This window comes from Lactuca virosa, chromosome 4, assembly GCF_052849685.1.
Source record: "Lactuca virosa cultivar CGN04683 chromosome 4, Lactuca_virosa_CGN04683_v6, whole genome shotgun sequence".
Taxonomy (NCBI): domain Eukaryota; kingdom Viridiplantae; phylum Streptophyta; class Magnoliopsida; order Asterales; family Asteraceae; genus Lactuca; species Lactuca virosa.
In genome coordinates, this window is record NC_136429.1 from 172,401,002 (window position 1) to 172,427,227 (window position 26,226).

General features: G+C 37.8%; 1 protein-coding gene across 1 annotated transcript; it reads left to right on the forward strand.

The window, feature by feature from the left end:
- The first annotated feature begins 1,942 nt into the window (after nucleotides 1-1,942).
- On the forward strand, nucleotides 1,943-3,088 carry LOC145105360 (uncharacterized). The gene has a single exon (XM_079042481.1). It carries the CDS (start codon nucleotides 1,943-1,945, stop codon nucleotides 3,086-3,088), a length of 1,146 nt encoding a protein of 381 aa, XP_078898607.1.
- Nucleotides 3,089-26,226: the final 23,138 nt, after the last annotated feature.

Below are 26,226 nucleotides of genomic sequence, written 5' to 3' on the forward strand. Positions count from 1 at the left end.
TTTTGTGAAGAATCCGGGTTTTTGGCTTTTGTCTCTACTTTGGGAAGATTGGTGGATTGCTGTTGGCCAACTTTTAGAACAAGAAATGGGCTCCTTTTTACTGAGGATTTTGAATAGAGTTCAATATAAACACTTTGAAGAACCACTTATTTTTCTCTCAAGAATATTTTGGGAAGAATTTGAAGATTTAGAAGAGTGGTGTAATTTCTTTTCATCTTACAACTAGAATAATGTTTGGTACCTCTAAACTATCTTGTATTTCATTTATTTTGGCAGTGATTGGCTAGACTCACATTTGGTTGATTAGGGTTTAACCCATGGATGACTAGTTGCTTTGAAGACTTCATATTATCTTGTGTTTGAAATTTATGGAAATGTTTTCTAGTCAAACATCTTCTTGTGTTTATTTATCATTGATCATGAGCTTTGATGAATGAATGCTTATTTTTGTTGTCGAATTTCTTGGTTAAGTAATGGACCCTCAAATTAGTAAGCAACAAATAGTTTATATGTTTGTTTTCATTTCATTTAAACCATGGAAATGTTTCCTCCATAATGATAATGTAATCATTTGATTATCTTTTGGACTTGGTAACTCTTAGAACTTAAACCTAATTGATTTTCACAAGATGATATGCTTCATTGATTTTGTGACATTATTTAAGGAAATGTGTTAAGAGCTCCTCTAACCATTTTAATAACAATGAAGAGTTGAGGTAGTTTGTGCTTATGAATTGCTATAGCCAAGTTAAACTTATTCACAAGTGTTATTCCATTTAGTCTAATGATAAGTCAACTATGTCATCCATGTGGTGTATCCCAAAATCAACCAACTTCACTTCATTGAATTTAATCAAATCTTTTACTTGTTTACTTATCATATTTACATTCTAGCATAACTTTAATTTTCTAAAACAATCAAAAAAGAATTAACCCCCCCATCTTACTTTTACTCTTGTTTTACAGTACTTCAACAAGTGATTTACATAGAGATTTAAATTGAACCAATCTCCATGGATATGATCCCTTTACCACTATACACTATTTTAGTGTGTAATATTTAGGGTATTTATTTTGTTGGCCTCGACAACCACTAAATTTTGGCACCATTGTCGGGGATTGGTTTATTTTTAATCAATTTGTTTCTCTATGCCTAGATCTCAACGTACAGGTGACTTGATTTATAACCCGGAAATTGAAAAAGAAGCAAGGCGTTTGGCGAAAGAAAAGAGAATAGAACGTGGTCAAACTTCAAATCCTCACGGGGATCCGGAGGTTGAAATCGCTTCATCAAGTGATACGGAACCCGATTCTAGTCCCGATCCTCACCAAGAAATTCCCGAAACACTACCCTTACAACAAAATCCACCCATTATTGAACTAATTGCAATGGGGGACAGCGGAGAGGCTCCCGAAAGAACCTTGAGGCAAATGATGGAAACCGATGTTACACAAACTCCAACCGGTATCAATTACCCCGTTTTGGAATGAGGTTCAGAATTGAAGTCAAGTTTAGTCCATCACCTTCCAACTTTTCATGGATTAGAGAATGAAGACCCTCATAAGCACTTGAAGATGTTCCACATTATTTGCACTAGTATGAAGCCACAAGGGTCAACTGATGACCAAATCAAATTAAGGGCATTCCCCTTTTCATTGGCCGATAGAGAAAAGAATTGGTTATTCTATCTTCCCCCGGGGTCAATCAACTCATGGACCGACATGGCAAGAGCTTTTATTGACAAGTTTTATCCCGCTTCAAGAGTCTCGAGTCTTAGAAATGAGATTTGTTTAATCCGCCAAGGTCAAAATGAGACTTTCCATGATTATTGGGAGAGGTTCAACAACTTGTGCTATAGTTGTCCACAACATCAAATTCCGGAACAACTCCTCATTCAACACTTCTATGAGGGATTGTTGCCAATGGAGAGAAGACTAGTTGATGCCTCAAGTGGTGGGGATGTCTTTAGCAAAACTCCATAACAAACAAGACAACTCTTCAACACAATCCGGAGTTCCGAAGAAGACTATTCCCCTAGTGACACCAATAGCCAATCAACCGCCATTCCCCTCCCGACTGGCAACTTCAAAGAAGAATATGGAGGAGAAAGAGATTTTGGACACCTTCCGAAAGGTGGAAGTAAACACCCCTTTACTTGATGCAATCAAACAAATTCTTAGATATGCAAAATTCTTGAAGGAACTTGGTACCAACAAGAGGAAATTGAAGGGAAATGAGAAAATTTCAGTGAATGAAAACGCATCCACGGTTTTACAAAGGAAAATTCCACCCAAGTGCAAAGATCCGGGAATGTTTACGGTTCCTTGCAATATTGGAGATGTCACTTTTAGTAATGGCATGCTTGATCTTGGTGCTTCTATCAATGTCATGCCCTATTTGATGTATGAATCATTGAATGTCGGACCTTTCAGTGAAACCGGTGTCATAATTTCACTTGCGGATAAATCGAGTGTCTTTCCTAGAGGTGTTTTAGAAGATGTTTTAGTGCAAGTGAACCAATTGGTCTTCCCGGCGGATTTCTATGTGATTGATCTAGAAGAACAAGTGTCCTCCAAGTCGGCTCTAATTTTGCTTGGGAGACCATTTTTGAAGACAGCTAGAACAAAGATTGATGTGTATGCAGGAAGCTTAACGATGGAGTTTGATGGGGAAACGATAAGCTTTAATATCTACGATGCTTTGAGATATCCTAGTGATGTTTCATCCTTGTATTTTATTGATGTTGTTGAACCATTAACCCAAGAGTTTTTTGAGTTTTCTAGTGGGGACATGTTGGAAATGATTTTGAGCAAAGGATTTGATTGTGGAAAATTAGCCAAGAAGTTGAAGCTCTACTCATTAGACCCGAAAGTTGAAATATTGGTTAACAATTTAGAGATCAAGAAAACTACTCAGTTCAGTGTGAAGCAAATTGAATTACCTCAAACTCACACAAGATTGCCACCCTCCCTTGTTCAACCAACGGAACTAGAATTGAAAGTCCTACCTCAACAGTTGAAGTATGCGTACTTGGAAAAAAAACAAGACTCTTCCCGTTATCATTTCAACGCATTTAACCGAATGTGAAGAAGAGCAACTCCTCACGGTATTGAACGAACATAAATAAGTAATGGGTTGGACAATTGCGGATATCAAGGGATTGAGCCTCTCCACTTGTATGCACAAGATTTTGATGGAGGATGAATGCAAACCAAGTCGGGATGCGGAAAGAAGGTTGAACCCGCCAACGATGGAAGTTGTAAAGAAAGAGATATTGAAGCTCCTTGATACGAGAATGATCTATCCAATATCGGATAGCAAATGGGTGAGCCCGGTGCAAGTTGTGCCAAAGAAGACGGGAATCGCGGTAGTCGAGAACAACAAAGGTATGATGGTCCCCACCCGCGCGCAAAACGGGTGGAGAGTATGTATTGACTACCGCAAACTCAATGCAAGCACAAGAAAAGATCATTTCCCATTACCTTTCATTAATCAAATGTTAGAAAGGTTGGTCGGGAAATCACATTATTGTTGTCTAGACGGGTATTCCGGTTTTCACCAAATTCTGGTGGCACTGGAAGACCAAGAAAAGACAACCTTTACATGTCCATTTGGTACGTCTGCATAACGGCGAATGCCATTTGGATTGTCTAATGCCCCGACCACTTTCCAACGTTATATGGTTAGTACTCTTTCAGAATATGTCGAGAATATAATCGAAATCTGTATGGATGATTTCACGGTATATGGGAACTCTTTTCAAGAATGTTTGACCAATCTCACCAAAATTTTAAAAAGATGCATTGAAACGAATTTGGTTCTAAATTTTAAAAAATATAATTTTATGGTGAATCAAGGTCTTATGTTGGGTCACATTGTGTCAAAGAAAGGAATCGAGGTTGATAAGGCTAAATTTGATGTTATTCAAAGCTTACCTTACCCGACTTGTGTTTGGGAAGTTCGTTCTTTTTTGGGCCATGCAGGTTTCTACCGAAGATTCATTAAGGATTTTTCAAAGATAACAAGACCAATGTGCCAACTCTTGAAAAAGGATGTTGATTTCGAGTTTAATGAAGCGTGCAAAGAAGCTTTTGACAAGCTCAAAGAGTTGCTTACATCCGCTCCTATCATGAAAGCACCAAATTGGGATCTCCCTTTTGAGATCATGTGTGATGCAAGCAACTATGTTATAGGCGCCGTTTTGGGTCAAAAGAATGGAAGAGCCTCCCATGTGATCTACTATGCATCAAGGACACTAGACAACACTCAAATCAACTACTCTACCATGGACAAGGAGCTATTGGCCATAGTGTTCGCTTTGGAGAAGTTTAGGCAATACCTACTTGGTGCCAAACTTATTGTGTACTCGGATTATGTGGCCCTCAAGTACTTGATGACGAAGAAATATGCAAAGCCAAGACTCATCCGGTGGATCTTACTATTTCAAGAATTTTATTTGTAGATTCGGGACAAGAGCGGGTGCGAAAACCTTGTTGCCGATCATCTAAGCCGGATCACTTCAAATGATACTCCTTTCCCGTTGCGGGATGACTTTTCGGATGAACATCTCTTTTCCCTTACAAAATCTACTCCTTGGTATGACGATATCACTAACTTTTTGGTCACGAAAAGGTATCCTGACACATTCACACACTCTCAAAAATATAAATTGAAAAGTGATGCAAAATACTATGCGTGGGATGAGCCTTATTTGTGGAAACATTGTCCCAATCAAATCATTAGGGGATGTGTGCCACAACAAGAACATCAATACATTTTACAATTTTGTCATGAATTTGCTTGTGGGGGACACTTCGGACCTAAGCGAACTTTGAGAAAAGTTCTTGAGTGTGGACTATTTTGGTCAACCATGTCACGCGATTGTTATTTGTTTTGTAAAGGTTGTGAACTGTGCCAAAGGATGGGGAACATTTCACAAAAGAATCAAAGGCCATAAAATCCCATCCTTGTTTGTGAAGTTTTTGACGTATGGGGAATTAATTTTATTGGCCTTTTTCCTGTCTCATTTGGAAACCTTTACATCTTGCTCGCGGTTAACTATGTCTCTAAATGGGTTGAAGCCAAAGCCACAACATCGGATGATGCCAAAACAGTTATCGAGTTTTTAAAGCTAATGTTTTTGTGAGATTTGGTGTGCCTATGGCTTTGATTAGTGATAGAGGGACACACTTTTGCAACAAAATGATGGAGGCTTTGCTAAGAAAGTACAACGTGAACCACCATGTCTCTACCGCCTACCACCCTCAAACGAATGGTTAATCAGAGGTTTCAAATCGTGAAGTGAAGTCTATTCTTGAGAAAACAGTGAATCCTACAAGAAAGGATTGGAGTTCGAGGCTTGATGATGCCTTGTGGGCCTACCAGACCGCTTACAAAACCCCGATAGAAATGTCTCCATTTAGGTTGGTTTTTGGAAAGCCATGTCATCTTCACGTGGAATTAGAGCACCGTGTATTTTGGGCGGTCAAGCAATGAAATTTCAATATTGATGAGGTGGGAAGACGTAGGAAGCTTCAACTTCAAGAGTTAGTAGAATTGAGAAATGACTCTTATGAAAACTATAGAATTTACAAGGAAAAACAAAGCTTTTCCATGACAAGTCCATCACCCAGAAGCATTTTGAATCGGGACGTAGGGTCTTACTTTACCATTCGCGTTTGAAGTTATTTCCGGGAAAGTTAAGATGAAGGTGGATTGGGCCTTTTGTTGTAATAAAAACTTTTGACCATGGAGCGGTGGAAATACAAAGTGAAGAAACGGGACAAATTTTCAACATCAATGGGCATCGTTTTAAGCAATTCTATGAAGTTTTTAATGCAAATGCCTCTGAAATCATCCATTTGGATGTCCCGAGGTCTTGAATCAAGCTGGAAGGACGTCTCACCAAAGACGTTAAAGAAGGGCATTTTTGGAAAACATAGTGTTTTCATCTTTTCTAATTCCGAATAAATGTTTTAGATAAATCCTTTTTGGATTTCACATTTCTTCTTCTTCCTTCATGCAGTAAAAGAGTGTTGAATTTTAAGCCCCCGATATTCGTTTTGGTCAAGAGCGAAGATTGGAGATTTTTCACGGCTCACAAATGGCCCGCGTGTACAATAAGTTTTGTCCGTGTGAGCCACAATGGTCCGAGTGTACCCGTCCAGAAGGTCCGCGTCATTGTGCAAATAAGAACCCTTACAAAATATTTTACGCGGACCACGTGTGGTCGTAGATCCGTCCGCGTGGAGCATACACGAACCGCGTGTACTCACCATAAGCTGGCCGAGTGAAGATACGAACAACAAACCGTTTTAGTGCACCTCACGCGGACCGCATGTACTCCAGAAAAAGTCTGCGTCAGTTGTTGACTTTTGTTGACCCGTGTATTGACCATGTTTGACCATGAATTAAACCAAATGAAACCACCAGCCGACCCTTCTTCCCCACTCTTCTTCTTCTTTTCCCTCTAAACTCCATTAAAACACCTCCCACGTCCAACACCAAAACTCGATTTCCCGTCAAACCACTGGTCGGAATTACGTGAAATCACTGCCATTCTCTCCCATTTTTCAAGCCCTACACACCCCACCCAAAAACCGGTCCGATTAGTTGCAGGAATTCTGGGCGCCACCACCACCATCTCGTTACTTTCCGGCCAACTCCGACAACCTCTCGCAATTCCGACACCACCATTGTGCTCCTTTTAGTCAAGGGTACAAACCCCACTAAACATATTCTTCAAAGCTCGCCGGAAAATTTTGTCGGAATCTCAAGCCGTTGCCGGATTTCTTGGGTTTTCGTGGTTAATTACTTCTCATGGGGTATTGAGCAAAGCTTCAAGCTTGGGGTAGAGTGTTGCAAGATTTTCAAATCCCAAATTTTCGCGTGCAAATGTTCAACTTTCAAAAGTCGTGGTCACCACCGGGTACATTCTTACATTAAATTTAATTGACCAATATGCATGTTTTAGAACAACAATTTATATGGTATTGCATCAAATGAGTCTAAGAAATATTTCTTGCTTTGATTGTTGAACCCTTTTAGAATTCCATAGGGAGTCGATTGGTGATTTGAATTGAAATATTACTTGTTAGGATTGGGGTCCATGTAGTTGTTAGTTTACTTACAGGTTGATCATGTCCATGTCTAGAAAGCGCTCGTCTGTCGCCCAAACCAAACATTCCAAGGTTCCGGGACGCAAAGGCGACTGAAAACTATAGAAAAAGTTTGCCTAGAAAAGTTGCCTCAACCAAATTTGTGTGCAGGCCCACGCTCATTTCATTAGGGGTTCTTGAGGGGGTCACTCAATTGTTCCGTAACATCGGGTGGGAAAACCTTCTCAATCTCATGGCACAAACTTACGAGCTCCCTACTAGAGAGTTTCTTACCGACTGCGGGTTAGACAGCAAGAGAAATAAAAAGTTGCATTCCAACTTGTGGGGGAGCTGACGTACATCAATTTTGCAAGGGTAAATGACATATTGGGCTTACCTTCCTCGAACACATTTGTGGCTTTCGACTCCCTGCATGCCGAGTTCAACCACGAGACTTTTTGGACGGAAATTACCGGTGGAATCTTTTCTTGTGTCGGCCGCGATAAAGCCACCTCCATCATTCACCCCTGCCTCTGCATTGCCCATCGTATCTTAGCGTGCACTGTTTTTGCCCGCAAAGAAGTCGTCCAAGTCACAAAAATTGAGCTCTTCTTTCTTTGGTGCATGACACGACGTGAAAACCCACCGATCCCGGATTTTTCCTCGTTCCTTTTCTACAAATTTGCACTCATGAAAACAAAAGAAACCGGTGATATTTGCATTGGAGGATTTGTCACCCTTTTAGCGCGCGGTCTTGACATTAAGCTCCTGGATGACTATACACCCGTAGACAACACAATTCTCTTGGATGAGCGGGTTCTAACAAACATGCATCACATCCGTCGTAGGGGAAGAGGCAGTTTTACATGGTATTGTCCTCAAGGGGTGAGATATCTTATTCTTCCCGACCCTTGAGTCTCCAACTTCACCTTCCACGATCGCACTCAGTGGAGACTCGAGAGGACCATCACTCAGTCATTCAATGAGGATGCGCTCCAAGCTCAAGATGATGACGGGATGCATGTGGATGACGAGTCCAACGATGAGCCCACCCATGGTCCACAACAAGCCCAACCCCAACCACTTCCTGTATATTATTCGATGCCTCCCAATTTTGCCGAACAGTTCGAGGCTCTTTGTGTTTCCAACCAAATCATGTCGCAGCAGATGCACCATATGTGGGTGTGGCACCAATCGCAAAACTACTTTGAGAACGTACCATTTCCACCTCCCTATCCATACCCTCCACTCACTCACCCTTATCAACCTCCACCTTACCCTTACCCTTACCCCCAATACCCATATCCTCCTCCTGATCCCCCGGTCTAGGTACTTTCGCCTCGCCCCAAGCCTTGAGGACAATGCTTATTTCTAAACTTCGGGTGTGTTATTTCCTTTTCTTTTTGCTTTCTTATGCATTTTAACTTAGGTTGCATAACATTTTAGCCTTAATTTACATTCATTTTTTTTACTTTATAAAACTCCAAAAATATTTTATTTTCTTCTTTTTCACTTTTTATTTTTGCATGACATTTAGCTTAGGGCATTAGCATTCATGCATTTTTGTTATCTCTTTATTCTCATCTCCGAACATCTTTACTTGAAAGACTCGACACACCTTAAATACAACTCTTTTGGAAACTCACATAACAAATAAGAATCACTCTTAGGGACCTTCAGTTGTTGCATCTTCTCTTATATTTACGTGGGGAGAGAGTGCAAGTAGTTATGCATATGAACCGACTCATGACAAGTGTGGAATAAGTAGGGGGACAACTTAGCCTCGCGGGTCCCGCACTTGCATTTTCCTCAAACGCCACAATCAAACCCCAAAGAAAGGAATAAAAACTAGATTTTGCTATTTTGATATCTTTAGTGTCTAACTGCTACATTTCACATCATATCTCATCACTTGATTTAGACACATTTTTCCCACTTGATCTCAAATTAGCCTTAGTTTAGTTGTGCTAGTTTGGCCTCTTGTTTGGGTTAGATTTTGATTCCACTTATAGTTGTATATAGTTATGTCTTGTATTCTTATATTTAGGCTATATTTGTAAAGCTCCTTTGGTAAACCAAAAAATGAGCCATAAAAAAAATTAAAAAAAAAAGAGACAACTACCCCTTTTCTCTAGTTTTGTTTTGTGTTTCGTTAGTCAAAACCAAGTTGTTTTAAGATGTCGTTCGAAAAATTTGCATTAATTTTTGAAAAAAAAATAAAAAAAAAAGTAAATTTTAGTAGAAGTCTAGTATTTAGTATGTGTATGTGAAGTTTCATATGTGTTTAATTTGATAGGAGAAGTCAAGTTTTGATCTTTTGTGAAGTTTGAATGTTATTGTTTTTAAAAGCCGGATATTATCGCAATCATAAAATGCGAATTTATATATATATATATATATATATATATATATATATATATATATATATATAGTGTTTCCTTCATTGTGTTTTTTTTAGTAGCTTAAGTATTTGTATTTGTAATTGTGTCTTTGGGGTTTTGTTGGGCAAAAAATAACAATAATAATAATAAAACGAAAAAAGTAACAGCGGTCGGGCCACGAAGTTGTATCCATTTGTTTTCTTTTGTACAGGTTTAGCCCTTTTTTGGGTTTTATTTCATGTAATTTATTTCTAGTTTGATGTTTTTCTAGTTAGATTTCATCTTTTGTTGGCAACTACAATGGCGCCCTTTACCCATTGCGTGCTCGATTCTTCGCTCTACATGGATCTTATTTTGGTGGAAGCACTTATACTTGTAGATGATTGTGGTTTGCCAACCTTTATACATAGCTCGTTCCTTTCCATTTTTGGCCCAAGTTATCTTCTTCTAGGTTTCATTTCTTGATGTGGGGTTGAAGTTGTGAGGAGTGAGGAACAATCAAACCGAGGGACGCTTTCTTATGGCTTGTGGGCTAGATCGGACCACGAAACAATGTCACATAAACCATAATAGTGAAGTATGCATGCTCGTTTTGCATCTTGATCAACATGTATCCCTTGTTAGAAAGGTAACAAAGGCTCGTCCCTTAAAGAGATTCTTATCTCTAAAAATGGATCGTATGTTTTTATTTTAAGGGTGTGTCGTGAATTTTTGCCTAAGATGTTCATTCTTTTTCTTTTAGGATAGTTCATCAAAAGTTCTTTTTAGTCTTCTCTTACTTGAGGACAAGTAAGGTTCAAGCTTGGGGTGATTTGATAGTTTCATTTTTATTACTTCTTTTCATAGTTTAATTTTAGTTAAAACCATCTCATTTTAGTTAATCTTCATGCATATTTTCTCTTTTTGTTATTTTTCTCCTTTACCGGGTGCTTTCCAGTCTTTTGACCTTATTTGCAGGATTTACCGAAGACTATTTGTTATTGGAGGTATGGAAGGAGTGTGAGACTATTGGAAGCCTGCAATTTGTTGGTGGACTTGAAGTGGTGCAATTGGGCTTGGTCTCAACATAAACAAGAAAACAAATTGGACTTAATTTTTGGGTGAGAATCATGACGAGGCGACGATGACTCGAGCTATGGAAGATTCAAGGAGCATTGGAGCATCTTTGAAGGATTTGGAAGGCATAATTGGGCTTTCAAGAGTTTGTGCATATGGGTTGAACCATTTATCAGAAGATTGGACTGGTTTATAAATTAAATGGGCGAAGACACATAATCAGCAAGACCCACGCGGTCCGCGTGGATCCACAAACAGTCCGCGTGGATCGTGTTGTGAAGAATCCGGGTTTTTGGATTTTGTCTATACTTTGGAAGGTTGGTGGATTGCTTTGGGCCACCTTTTAGATCCGAAAATGGGCTCCTTTTTACTGAGGATTTTTAATAGAGTTCATTATAAACACTTTGAAGAACCACTTATTTTGTTCTCCAGAAGATTTTGGGAAGAATTTGAAGATTTAGAAGAGTGGTGTAATTTCTTTTCATATTACAACTAGAACAATGTTTGGTACCTCTAAACTATCTTGTATTTCTTTTATTTTGGCCATGCTTGGCTAGACTCACATTTGGTTGATTAGGGTTTAACCCATGGATGACTAGTTGCTTTGAAGACTTCATATTATCTTGTCTTTGAAATTTATGGAAATTTTTTCTAGTCAAACATCTTCTTGTGTTTATTTATCCTTGATCATGAGCTTTGATGAATGAATGCTTATTTTTGTTGACCAATTTCTTGGTTAAGTAATGGACCTTCAAATTAGTAAGCAACAAATGGTTTATATGTTTGTTTTCATTTCATTTAAACCATGGAAATGTTTCCTCCATAATGATAATGTAAGCATTTGATTATCTTTTGGACTTGGTAACTCATGGAACTTAAAGCTAATTGATTTTCACAAGATTATATGCTTCATTGATTTTGTGACTTCAATTAAGGAAATGTGTTAAGAGCTCCACTAACCATTTTAATAACAATGAAGAGTTGAGCTAATTTGTGCTTATGAATTGCTATAGCCATGTTAAACTAATTCACAAGTGTTGTTCCATTTAGTCTAATGATAAGTCAACTATGTCATCCATGTGGTGTATCCCAAAATCAACCAACTTCACTTCATTGAATTTAATCAAATCTTTTACTTTTTTACTTGTCATATTTACATTCTAGCTTAGCTTTAATTTTCTCAAACAATCAAAAAAGAATTAACCCCCACCCCCCCCCCCCCATTTTACTTTTACTCTTGTTTTAAAAGTATTTCAACAAGTGCTTTACATAGAGATTTAAATTGAACCAATCTTTGTGGATACGATCCCTTTACCACTATACACTATTTTAGTGTGTAATATTTAGGGTATTTATTTTATTGGCCTCGACAACCACCATTCTTCCCCTCAACTCGAGTGTTATCTACATACACGAGATAACCTAAACCTCCATGTTGGAGATACTGCCTTGCCTTGGTAGCATAACGAAAAGTTGAATCAACCATAGTACCCTCACCATAAATAGTTAATTCTCCCCCACTTCAAGTTCAAACCACTACTAGCTACCTCTCACAATCAATTAAAGCTTTAAACCGGCTCATCCAATCTATCCTCGCAATCACATAATCCCCCATAGGTATGGGAATCATATCATTCGCGTAAGGTACCCTGAATATCTCCAAGATACACTCATGGAAGAAGCTCGAAGTAGAAACCTTGTGCTTGTTTCCGATGGAAACTCGTAACGTACACTTTAACTCCCCAAGACGCATACTAAAACTCCCACCAAAAGACTAAGATACAAAATACCGACTCGCACCCGCGTAAAAAACCACTAGAGCAGGCAATGAGTTCACTAAGAAGGTACCTAACAGATATATAATTGTAAGCATATAGAAACTCAATTGAAAAAATTATGAAGGTACACATACTAGTAACAACATTGCGCTTCGACCTGGCCTCCTCCCCAGTCAACTGAAATGCATGACCTTTGTCCTTTGGGGCCTCATCCCTCCCCTAATGGCCATCCATGACCCGAAGAGTAGTCAGGGTTGGTTCTTGTACTGGCTTAACAGTAAGCAATGGAAAGTTAGCCTTCACGATGCCAGCCTATTCACAGTGGTAACAAACATGCATACTTGGCGGCGGAGCCGGCTGTTGCTGTCAGCACTCTCTCACTTAATGGCCCTCCTTTCAATATTTGTGGCACCCGGTCACTAAACGAAATACACCCTCATGCACCTTCTCGCACTTGCTGCAAGTGCAGCCTCTCTGTCATCTAAATAGGAATCAGCAGGCTTGAACCGCTTTGCTGTAGGCTGGGTCTAAAATGGGGTCTGCCTTTTCTCTTTCTCATGTGTCTTAAACTTAATCTCCCTCCTCCATGTAAATAACTGCAGCTCCGTTAGGGTCTCATACTGCTACGTCGACAGAAACTCCCGAATCTCAGTCTTTAGCATACTTAAGTATCGTTAAATTTGAAGTTGATCCGAAGAAGCATACTCCGGGCAGAAAAGGGCTCTCTTTGTGAACATCTTGGTGATATCTATCACCCACTATGTCATCTTCTCGAGCAACAGATACTCCTATGCCAACCTCTCTCTTTACCAGTAGAACATACTCGATTCGGAACATCTCTAAGAACTACTCCCATGTCACTACGACCATCTATGCATGAGAATAAACCTGAGTCACCAACTTCCACCTATCCTTCGCTCCCAAACGAAGAAGGTTCTGTGCAAACTTAACCTCCTGGTTCTCTAGAAATGAGTAGGTGAAGAAACAACCCTCAACATCAGATATCCACTTTATAGCAACAATCGAATCCTTGACCTCATCAGACTAATGGGGCTTCGTGTTACTAAAGTCCTGGTACTATATAGACCCTCCTCTATGTAGTCCCACAACAACAATTGTTCCATCAAACATTAATTTTAAAAGAAAATTCTATATTTTTTAACAATCCTCACGCAACAGAATATTATTCAAGATAAAATATATAGAGCGTAAATTTTTAGTTTGCTAAATATGAATTTCTTTCTCAGTGTCTAGAAAAAAAATGTGAAACTGAATTCCAGATATGTAATTATCCATGTAAAAAAGAGAGTGGTAAATTACAACATGGAAATATACATATATATATATATATATATATATATATATATATATATATATATATATATATATATACTTAGTGTTTCCTTCATTGTGTTTTTTTTAGTAGCTTAAGTATTTGTATTTGTAATTGTGTCTTTGGGGTTTTGTTGTCCAAAAAAAATAATAATAATAATAAAACGAAAAAAATAACATCGGTCGGGCCACGGAGTTGTATCCATTTGTTTTCTTTTGTACAGGTTTAGCCCTTTTTTGGGTTTCATTTCATGTAATTTATTTCTAGTTTGATGTTTTTCTACTTAGATTTTATCTTTTTTTGGCAACTACAATGGCGCCCTTTACCCATTGCGTGCTCGATTCTTCGCTCTACATGGATCTTATTTTGGTGGAAGCACTTATACTTGTAGATGATTGTGGTTTGCCAACCTTTGTACATAGCTCGTTCCTTTCCATTTTTGGCCCAAGTTATCTACTTCTAGGTTTCATTTCTTGATGTGGGGTTGAAGTTGTGAGGAGTGAGGAACATTCTAACCGAGGGACGCTTTCTTATGGCTTGTGGGCTAGATCGGACCACGAAACAATGTCACATAAACCATAATAGTGAAGTATGCATGCTCGTTTTGCATCTTGATCAACATGTATCCCTTGCTAGAAAGGTAACAAAGGCTCGTCCCTTAAAGCGATTCTTATTTCTAAAAATGGATCATATGTTTTTATTTTAAGGGAGTGTCGTGAATTTTTGCCTAAGATTTTCATTCTTTTTCTTTTAGGATAGTTCATCAAAAGTTCTTTTTAGTCTTGTCTTACTTGAGGACAAGTAAGTTTCAAGCTTGGGGTGATTTGATAGTTTCATTTTTATTACTTCTTTTCGTAGTTTAATTTTAGTTAAAACCATCTCATTTTAGTTAATCTTCATGCATATTTTCTCTTTTTGTTATTTTTCTCCTTTACCGAGTGCTTTCCAGTCTTTTGACCTTATTTGCAGGATTTACCGAAGATTATTTGTTATTGAAAGTATGGAAGGAGTGTGGGACTATTGGAAGCCTGCAATTTGTTGGTGGACTTGAAGTGGTGCAATTGGGCTTGGTCTCAACATAAACAAGAAAACGAATTGGACTTAATTTTTGGGTGAGAATCATGACGAGGCGACGATGACTCGAGCTATGGAAGATTAAAGGAGCATTGGAGCATCTTTGAAGGATTTGGAAGGCATAATTGGGCTTTCAAGAGTTTGTGCATATGGGTTGAAACATTAATCAGAAGATTGGGTTGGTTTGTAAATTAAATGGGCGAAGACACATAATAAGCGAGACCCACGCGGTCCGCGTGGATCCACAAACGTTCCGCGTGGATCGTGTTGCGAAGAATCCGGGTTTTTGGATTTTGTCTATACTTTGGAAGGTTGGTAGATTGCTTTGGCCCAACTTTTAGATCCGAAAATGGGCTCCTTTTTACTGAGGATTTTGAATAGAGTTCATTATAAACACTTTGAAGAACCACTTATTTTGCTCTGAAGAAGATTTTGGGAATAATTTGAAGATTTAGAAGAGTACTGTAATTTCTTTTCATATTACAACTAGAACAATGTTTGGTACCTCTAAACTATCTTGTATTTCTTTTATTTTGGCCATGCTTGGCTAGACTCACATTTGGTTGATTAGGGTTTAACCCATGGATGACTAGTTGCTTTGAAGACTTCATATTATCTTGTCTTTGAAATTTATGGAAATTTTTTCTAGTCAAACATCTTCTTGTGTTTATTTATCCTTGATCATGAGCTTTGATGAATGAAAGCTTATTTTTGTTGACTAATTTCTTGGTTAAGTAATGGACCTCAAATTAGTAAGCAACAAATGGTTTATATGTTTGTTTTCATTTCATTTAAACCATGAAAATGTTTCCTCCATAATGATAATGTAAGCATTTGATTATCTTTTGGACTTGGTAACTCATAGAACTTAAAGCTAATTGATTTTCACAAGATTATATGCTTCATTGATTTTGTGACTTCAATTAAGGAAATGTGTTAAGAGCTGCACTAACCATTTTAATAACAATGAAGAGTTGAGCTAATTTGTGCTTATGAATTGCTATAGCCATGTTAAACTAATTCACAAGTGTTGTTCCATTTAGTCTAATGATAAGTCAACTATGTCATCCATGTGGTGTATCCCAAAATCAACCAACTTCACTTCATTGAATTTAATCAAATATTTTACTTGTTTACTTGTCATATTTTCATTCTAGCTTAGCTTTAATTTTCTCAAACAATCAAAAAAGAATTAACCCCCACCCCCCCCCCCATTTTACTTTTACTCTTGTTTTAAAAGTATTTCAACAAGTGCTTTACATAGAGATTTAAATTGAACCAATCTTTGTGGATACGATCCCTTTACCACTATACACTATTTTAGTGTGTAATATTTAGGGTATTTATTTTATTGGCCTCGACAACCACCATTCTTCCCCTCAACTCGAGTGTTATCTACATACACGAGATAACCTAAACCTCCATGTTGGAGATACTGCCTTGCCTTGGTAGCATAACGAAAAGTTGAATCAACCATAGTACCCTCACCATAAATAGTTAATTCTCCCCCACTTCAAGTTCAAACCACTACTAGCTACCTCTCACAATCAATTAAGGCTTTGAACCGGCTCATCCAATCTATCCTCGCAATCACATAATCCCCCATAGGTATGGGAATCATATCATTCGCGTAAGGTACCCTGAATATCTCCAAGATACACTCATGGAAGAAGCTCGAAGTAGAAACCTTGTGCTCGTTTCCGATGGAAACTCGTAACATACACTTTAACTCCCCAAGACGCATACTAAAACTCCCACCAAAAGACTAAGATACAAAATACCGACTCGCACCAGCGTAAAAAACCACTACAGTAGGCAATGAGTTCACTAAGAAGGTACCTAACAGATATATAATTGTAAGCGTATAGACACTAAATTGAAAAAATTATGAAGGTACACATACTAGTAACAACATTGCGCGTCGACTTGGCCTCCTCCCCAGTCAACTGAAATGCATGACCTTTGTCCTTTGGGGCCTCATCCCTCCCCTAATGGCCATCCATGACCCGAAGAGTAGTCGGGGTTGGTTCTTGTAATGGCTTAACAGCAAGCAATGGAAAGTTGGCCTTCACGAGGCCAACCTATTCACAGTGGTAACAAACATGCATACTTGGCAGCGGAGCCGATTGTTGTTGTCAGCACTCTCTCACTTATTGGCCCTCCTTTCAATAAATGTGGCACCCGGTCGCTAAATGAAATACACCTTCATGCACCTTCTCGCACTTGCCGCAAGTGCGGCCTCTCTGTCATCTAAATAGGAATCAGCAGGCTTGAACCGCTTTGTTGTAGGCTGGGTCTGAAATGGGGTCTGCCTTTTCTCTTTCTCATGTGTCTCAAACTTAATCTCCTTCCTCCATGTAAATAACTGCAGCTCAGTTAGGGTCTGATACTGCTACGTCGACAGAAACTCCTGAATCTTAGTCTTTAGCATACTTAAGTATCGTTAAATTTGAACTTGATCTGAAGAAGCATACTCTGGGCAGAAAAGGGCTCTCTTTGTGAACATCTTGGTGATCTCTATCAGCCACTCTGTCATCTTCTCGAGCAACAGATACTCCTATGCCAACCTCTCTCTTTACCAGTAGAACATAATCGATTCGGAACATCTCTAAGAACTTCTCCCATGTCACTACGACCATCTATGCATGAGAATAAACCTGAGTCACCAACTTCCACCTATCCTTCGCTGCCAAACGAAGAAGGTTCTGTGCAAACTTAACCTTCTGGTTCTCTAGAAATGAGTAGGCGAAGAAACAACCCTCAACATCAGATATCCACTTTATAGCAACAATCGAATCCTTGACCTCATCAGACTAATGGGGCTTCGTGTTACTAAAGTCCTGGTACTATATAGACCCTCCTCTATGTAGTCCCACAACAACAATTGTTGCAGTAGTCACGATGGACACAACGTCGGTGACATCAACATAATGCTCGTTGAACATCTCAATCAGAGTAGTCTTGAAAGACCAAAACACCTCTGGAATCGCCACTCTAAAGGCCAAAGTCACCTTATCAATGATCATCTCACGGATCTTGTCATCACTCTAACTTATCCTCTCCGAACCATCAGCACCCGAACAAGAACCTCGCATAATCAACATACTAAAATTAAACCCTGGAAATCGTTACTTCCTTGATATATGTATGGGTCCTGTGTTTCCACTATTACAGGCCCATACTACCTTCCACATCTACCCATATTTGTCTTGAAGGATTTCTACGAAATTCCTATACCACTTGGCCTAAACATCTAGGATATGCATACACCTAACTTATAAAACCTTCAGTAACACGACAGTCGCTGTGCGTATGTTAATCATACATAACGCGAGATTCGATAGACAGTCAAATAATTGATTTTATGCTAATCCAACAACCAATTAAGGAACAGGAGATAAGGCAAAAGCAAGCATTTGCAAGATATAAAATCCAAGTTATATACAATCAAGATGTACAAGCTTAGTAACTACAACAATAATGTCAGTTCTATATAGCATAAACATGAAATCTACTAGGCTATCATGCATCACAAATTAGGCAATTCTATCATTCAATTCCTGAATATCCCTAGCCTATAAACTAGCATGTAGTTCTAAAACTTTACATATCACCAATATACAAATGAAAAGTATGGGTATATTGGGGAATAAATTTCTCTTGAGCTCCGGCTCACTGTACACATCGATCCTTCCCTTGTTCAATTTTTACCTTTTTAGAAGAATGTTGCGAAAAAGCTTTTGTAGATCCATAATTTGAGTCTGGAGTCACACGAATGTTCATCTAAATCCCTAAAACTAGGGCTTTGATACCAACTTGTAACGTACTAAAAACCATAGTAAAATTTTTCCTTTTCAAAAGACATTTTCATAAAAATCACAAGTTATCCAATTCATTGTTTCAAAACATAACCATAAATTCATGGGATGATGTGTATGATCACACCTTCGCCTTCTGTTGATCCTCTAAGGTACCTGAAACATTTAAATCCACAAGTGTAAACCAAAACTTATTGAGTTCCCCCCAAATACTTCATACAACAATACACATACAATGCATGCATACACGGGCCTACAGCCTGACTGGACTGCCTTGCAAGGCCTACCATACACCAAGACATATCTCCTTAGGCCTGCAGTTTCATTGGACCGCTTCGCAAGGCCTACAGTACATCTCGACCGCCCGGGTATCCTGGCCTACATCACAAAGAAGGACCGCCTCAACCCAAACTCAACATGTTGACATATGCAAATGGATAATAACCAACAACACATGTAATCATAATAGAACTACCATGAAACAGATCAGTATAACATAACAAAATACTACACAGAAGGTTACATATTGCAGTATGAAGTAATTGAGAAAAATCATGTCGTAGGCTACCAGACTATCAACACAGCTCACATGAAACAAAGACCGGTGCTACGAACCACCTATACAACAATCAGAGGTATCTCGTCAATTAATGGCCCAAAATCCTCAAATTGACTAAAACTCTCAATGTTCAAAAGTCAACCTAGTGGTCACTATGTCGTGGCCACCCTTTGGCCACATCGTGGCAACTCCATGACAAAAAAACATTATCAGACCAGCCACTACATCATGTAAAGTAGGCCACCAAGTCGTGGTAGTAATGCAAGCAAGTCAGTCATGAGAAATCCCTTTCACCATGACATGCTCAGCATGTCGCCACATCGTGGGAACTGTTCTTGAACAACTTAACGGATTAAACCCTTAATTCATTAAGCCACACTCTTATCTCTCCCTTAAGACTTCCTAGCGTCCATACCCTTCATTAGCCCTTGCTTTTGTTGGGTTTTGAGCATTCTAACACTTCCTAAGTGTACATGCAACCCTAATAAACCTTGGATCTATGTTTGTCTAAGGTACATGCAAAATATTAATTTCCAAGGTTTATAACCTATCTAGCATGGCATGGGGTACTTTTAAACATAAAAGGACTAGATGAATTACATACCTTTTGTTGATTGTTGATTCCTTGGAGTTTGAGAGCCAAGCACCAATAATGTGAATGCCTCAAATAGAAATCACAAATCACCACAAACTTGGAAAATGTATGAGAGAGTATACTAACACTTAGAAATCGGCCACCACTATTACACACACACTAGGGTGTTTTTCATGCAACATAAGCTTGTTTATATAGTGTGCATGGTTAGGGTGAAACCCTAATAACCCATGTCTTTTCCTCTTCCAAGGATCCATGGGTTAAAAGCTCCATGGATCATCCATGGACTTCCATATAAGCTTAGCCCATTAACAAATGAGCATTAGCCCGCAACATATAAATACAATAGCCCATGATTTAATTAGTCTTCCTTTTAATCACTAAATCAATTCATAATTAATTCAAGATTAAAACTAATTAAATAACATGACTTTATATTAATATATTATAACTTATAATATATTAATAAATCGTAAGTATACAATTCTCAAAAAATTATCCATAAACAGTTTGGGTGAAGTGCAACCCAAATGGACCATGCCGGGTCGGGTCAAGTATATACCAAATAAGTTATGGACTTAGACACCTTATCCAACAGTCTCCCACTTGGATAAGTCTAATAACTGTATTTGCATATGTTACTTCAGGAACCAACCAACAATCGTAGCTCTCGAAAACTCTGTTGAACTACGAAGCGCCATTTTAGATAAGTGATCATATAATCCTATGTTCTTATGATATCAGCCGGACAAATACATGGAACAACGTCGTACTTATTGTCTAGCAGTTTGTTTCCCGATTTCCGATTTGTTTGACAAAGAACTAAATTGAACACATCAATTAGGTTCTGACCGGGCCCGGTACATAGGTCAAAACAAAATCATCGAGGGGCCCATATATCGCTTCTAATCCTCCAAGGACTAGAAGGAACAGATAAACTTCGACTCATATACTTGTTTCTACTACTTGTTGAATTATACACAAAGGCACATTTTATAACATCAAGTTACTGATGTGTTTACGTGAAATCAATGCACAACCAACTCATAGGTAAAAACTCATATCTCTAGGTTTGAAGACTTATATGATATTACCGTCTCACGATCACTCTAGATAAATTCCATGAAGTGATACAAGTGAGCGTGGGTTAATTCCAATACTCATAACTTATGAGTACTCATGAATGTTGTAGCAACCATTGCTATGTCTAAACACGTTTAGCCATCTACAAACTCGATTCATGACAGTATTAATTCATACCTACTTCCAACATATGAACGACTGTGGAGTGTTTAAATAACTTAGTCATTCGGAAAGAATAACCTAGCTATTCTGGAAGTCAAAACATGCAAAGTGAAACACAATAATAATCGAATCCAATATGGTCTCAGAACCCTTTTGAATATAAATAAAACCACCTTTTATTTATCACCATATTGATTACACATTATTCATTGTATAATGTTTCAAATAATCAACTTAATACTTGAACAAAAACAACAGTCGTCCCATGCTCCTAGCATGTACACTTTGTTTTTCTAAACAATAGTTATGCCATACTCCAGGTATGCACACTATGTTTGTCTATGATCTTTACTTTGTGAAATAGATCAATTGAACATGATTCCAATGATGCTCATTTCACAATCCCAAATCCTTATTGTAAATGTAAGAATTCCTAATTCCTACCATTTACCAAAAAAAAACTGTTAGATTTTAAACTTATATGCACTGATCCTCTCGTAATGGTTATGCACAAGGTCACCAAAACCTTGTCATCAGTCATTACAGAGGATTCCAAAGGAGATCAACTCTATGGAAACGAACTCTCATATTCAAAGTACATTGCTTTGAACATCCTTCTTGCATAAAAGTTTCTAACTTTCTCATAGATTCTTAATATCCAACTCCCAATATGGAAAATTTCCATATTCCTATTTTGATTATCATATCTGAACAAGAGCTACCTCTTTTCAGAATATATCCATATGGTCCTTCCAAAATTTAACACTATACTTCCAACTGTCCCTGAGCAACCAATCTTTGGTGAGCCTTAGATAGTCCTCGACAATTGCTTAATCATTTTAGTCTTATCCAATTCTAGACTTTTCCCTTCTTAATGCTCTGAGCATTTGGAAAATTTAGAAAGGATGAATATTATAGCACATGTGACCGATCCTATACCCGAAGCATATGGGAAACGATTCACGATGTCTCACATAAAGACCTGATACTGGATCAGTCTTTTGCTACAATATTTTTTTATTTTCCATGTTTTCAAAAATCGACTATGAAGAGGGATGTCGTGATCATAATCGAATTTGAGAACGCAATATATATAGAATTTCCTTATGTTGAACCTTTCCAACATAAAATTCATATATGTTTCTAAAGTTTCTAACTTTAGAAAGTTTCTAACTTTCTCATAGATTCTTAATATCCAACTCCCAATATGGAAAATTTCCATATTCCTATTTTGATTATCATATCTGAACAAGAGCTACCTCTTTTCAGAATATATCCATATGGTCCTTCTAAAATTTAACACTATACTTCCAACTGTCCCTGAGCAACCAATCTTTGAACATCCTTCTTGCATAAAAGTTTCTAACTTTCTCATAGATTCTTAATATCCAACTCCCAATATGGAAAATTTCCATATTCCTATTTTGATTATCATATCTGAACAAGAGCTACCTCTTTTCAGAATATATCCATATGGTCCTTCCAAAATTTAACACTATACTTCCAACTGTCCCTGAGCAACCAATCTTTGGTGAGCCTTAGATAGTCCTCGACAATTGCTTAATCATTTTAGTCTTATCCAATTCTAGACTTTTCCCTTCTTAATGCTCTGAGCATTTGGAAAATTTAGAAAGGATGAATATTATAGCACATGTGACCGATCCTATACCCGAAGCATATGGGACACGATTCACGATGTCTCACATAAAGACCTGATACTGGATCAGTCTTTTGCTACAATATTTTTTTATTTTTGCATGTTTTCAAAAATCGACTATGAAAAGGGATGTCGTGATCATAATCGAATTTGAGAACGCAATATATATAGAATTTCCTTATGTTGAACCTTTCCAACATAAAATTCATATATATATCCTTGACTAAAGATGATTAAAACTAAATCTAAGCTTTTAGAATTGAAATGAAGTATAATTTCCTCTCCCTTAATTATAGCAAAACAACTTTTTCAACCCCTACAACTTTACGAATTGAAACTTTTGTTTTTCTATAATTAACATTGCTAACTTGCAACACTAAACATAATAATAATGCTCCCACTAACATGATGATTATCAGCATAACACTTATGCTCCCACTAGCTCTGAGATATTTCCAGAAATCAGCTGGACTTCTAAAATTTAGATTCGTACACCCTTTCTTAGATAGCTCACATGTGTGTCTAAACAATTACCAGAACTATGAAAAGGGATGCCGTAATCATAGTCTTAATTGTTTAGACCTTTGCCATTTCTTACAAGTCCATGTTAGTGTGCCGGTTAACCACACACGCTCCACTAACGACTTTGAGAATGCAAACATCACAATTGCTATCTACTTAAAATCTTCTTAGTGAAAGCATTTCCTCACCATCATTTTCATGAATCGGAGAGAAACCTTATGACACTTAGATTTTATGGTGTATGATTTCCTATCCATGTGAATTTGTCAAAACCATAATCACAAGACAAGGTTAGTAACAAATTCAGCCTTACATGGATTGAACTTGTTCAATCTTAATTTCTTGTCATCTGGTAGCACAAGGCCCACCAATGCTTCCAAGTTGTTATGCACACAGTTTAGAACTAACAGAACTCATATGCATAGTCAACTTAATAGGAACAGACACAGAAACAAGAATTATGTCAACTTAATAGGTTTCAAACCTTAAGTCGTGTGCTAGTGATAAAACTCAGGTTTTACTCTTGATTAAATCTTGAAATCCTTTCAGGATCTTTAAGACTCCCACTGTCCTCTTGACATATAAGTTTCCCTAGTCAAGGACCATTCCTTGACAAAACAAATATTCAAGGAATAGTGCGGACTCTTATCAAGATAAACACTTCACACAATTGGTCTTAGTTGGTCTTTATCTTATCCAAGACATCACAACTTACCAATTTCAAATGTACAGGAGTAGAAAACATTTTACACTACATTTGATAAGTGTTTTAAACCTTACTTTATGTCACTCAATGTTACAATCTTGGAGTATGACTCTAAGAGTTGTTTTTGGAACGAAGTATGATCCATCTTCTTGATTTTAACCATTCCAACAATTCACGACCCCTCATCTTAGTCATAACAATGCACTAAGATGTCCTTAGAGTATGAATTTGTGATATGGTTTCATAATCATTAAGATGATCATAAAACATGATACTAAAGTACTCTCCCATCTTTTCAGATTTGAGAAACTTTTTATGTCTCTGCCAAATTTGATTCTTCTCATCCGTTCTGCCATACATTGAAACTTTTCCAATGTTACAGAATTATACTTAACCTTATAAGTATAACCATATTTACTAATCTGTAGTAAATCATGACGAATCGATCTTTGTGGTGGACCTTGACCAGCACACACCCAGTGTGCCTAACTCCTTAGTCCTTCAATTGGCTCACATATGCATGTGATCAATGAATTAGTCTCAATTTTACAAAGATGAAAATTCTCATTCATCATACAATGCAACTTGTATGATTCCAAGTTTCTGTCTAACTGAAGCTTGGGTGATGAGAACCTTTCCTCATTTGGTAAATTCAGACACTACCACAAATGAGAGAATCAAACTCATATTTCCAATATTGCTAGAAACATACAAACATCAATTTTCCATAAATGCCATTGTAAGGGGATATAAAATAAACTAAACAAAACTTTTATTTCTTTATAAAATGCGGAAAAATATTCCTTACAATGCATCTTCAAATGAAAACTATGCTATTACATATTTCCTAGCAATCTATCACAACTTTTAAGTAGTAGCTCAAAAATCCGATCCTCGAACCATGCGATAGAAATCCATCTTCGTGATCAGATTCAGCACACTCTTCTTTTAACCTTCCTTTTGCTCGATCCTGCTAAACATCAAGATGCAACCTAGTCACATCATGTAATAAGAATCAACAATTAGGAACTTTAACAAAGTTAGATAGTGGACTTACCTGAAGCCGAGTCAAACATTTTGTCTCTACTTGCTTTCAAATATTTCAGGTATTCAGGGCAGCTTCGCTTCCAATGTCCCTTCTCATAACAATAAAAACATATAGACTCTTTGGGAATGGTACACGAGACAATCACAGACTTAGCCTTTCCCTTTACCTTTTGGTCAACCGGGTTGACCAAGGCCGATCCCCTTCCATTGGGACGAGAAAGCTTTTCTGGACTTCCAATGTTACCGTTGTCCATGTCCATGGAAGTTTAAGAAATAGATTTTCCATCAATGTTTGCTTGACCATTGCGCCAAATCATTGTTGATTCAGCAGCAACAAGCAAATAAGAAAGATCTATTAGGGTTATGTCAGGATCTGTCATATGATAGTCTTTAATAAACTCACCATACGACTCAGGAAGTGACTGAAGAACCCAGTCAACAGCGAACTTCCTTGAAATAACAGCACCCAACATTCTCAACCTGTCTATGTGTGACTTCATTCCTAAGACATGAGTGCACACATGTCTTCCATCTTTATGTTTCATTTCTAGTAGAGCTTGAGTGATCTTGAACCTTTCAAGTCTTTGGGCTTGTGGGTCATGGAGAATAAATGGAGGAGGTGGGGGGAGTGAAGCATGATGTTGAGGGACATCATCTTCAAGAGGAAAGCTTGTTTCAAGCGATTTGGGAAGATCATAGTTGTCTGAACCAGACATCTACAATGGGAGAAAATCAAGTTAGTTGATTCAAGTCCTTGATATAACACCCAATATGAAATATTAAGGCTAGGACCCAACACAATATTTTATAACTTGGAAGAGGGATGCCGTAATCCAAGCTACAGAATATTTGAAGGTAGGTGAATGACGATTCACCAATTTCCACCATGAAAAACGAAATAATTTATTAGGTTTTAATTGGATTTGAAACTCCTAGATCTTTTGAGATTCATTGAACTTTTCAATGGCATGTTTCAATCTCGATTGTGCGCTTCAGGTTTTGTGACTGGGATGCCGAGGATCACAAAACAAGGTGTGAATAACCATGCAAACTCACTTGGTACCCTTAATATTATCACCTAATCGATGTGCCGGTTAACCACACACGCTCCACCGATCTATGATAAACATTAAGTCACCCTTCGTGATCCTTACTAGTCCAAGTTAGTGTGCCGGTTAACCACACACGCTCCACCAACGACTTGGTAAGGTACAAAGTGTGAATTTCATGGGTTAGCACCATATTCACATTTTCCTAAAGTAACTAAGATTGGGAATTTATAAAAGGTTTAGTTACTTTATAATATTCATTATACTGAGAATTTAAAGTCATTGTCCTACCCGTTCGGCTAACGACC

Coding starts and splice junctions, on each gene's coding strand:
- LOC145105360 (XM_079042481.1), top strand. CDS start 1,943: ATGCCTCAAGTGGTGGGGATGTCTTTAGCAAAACTCCATAACAAACAA.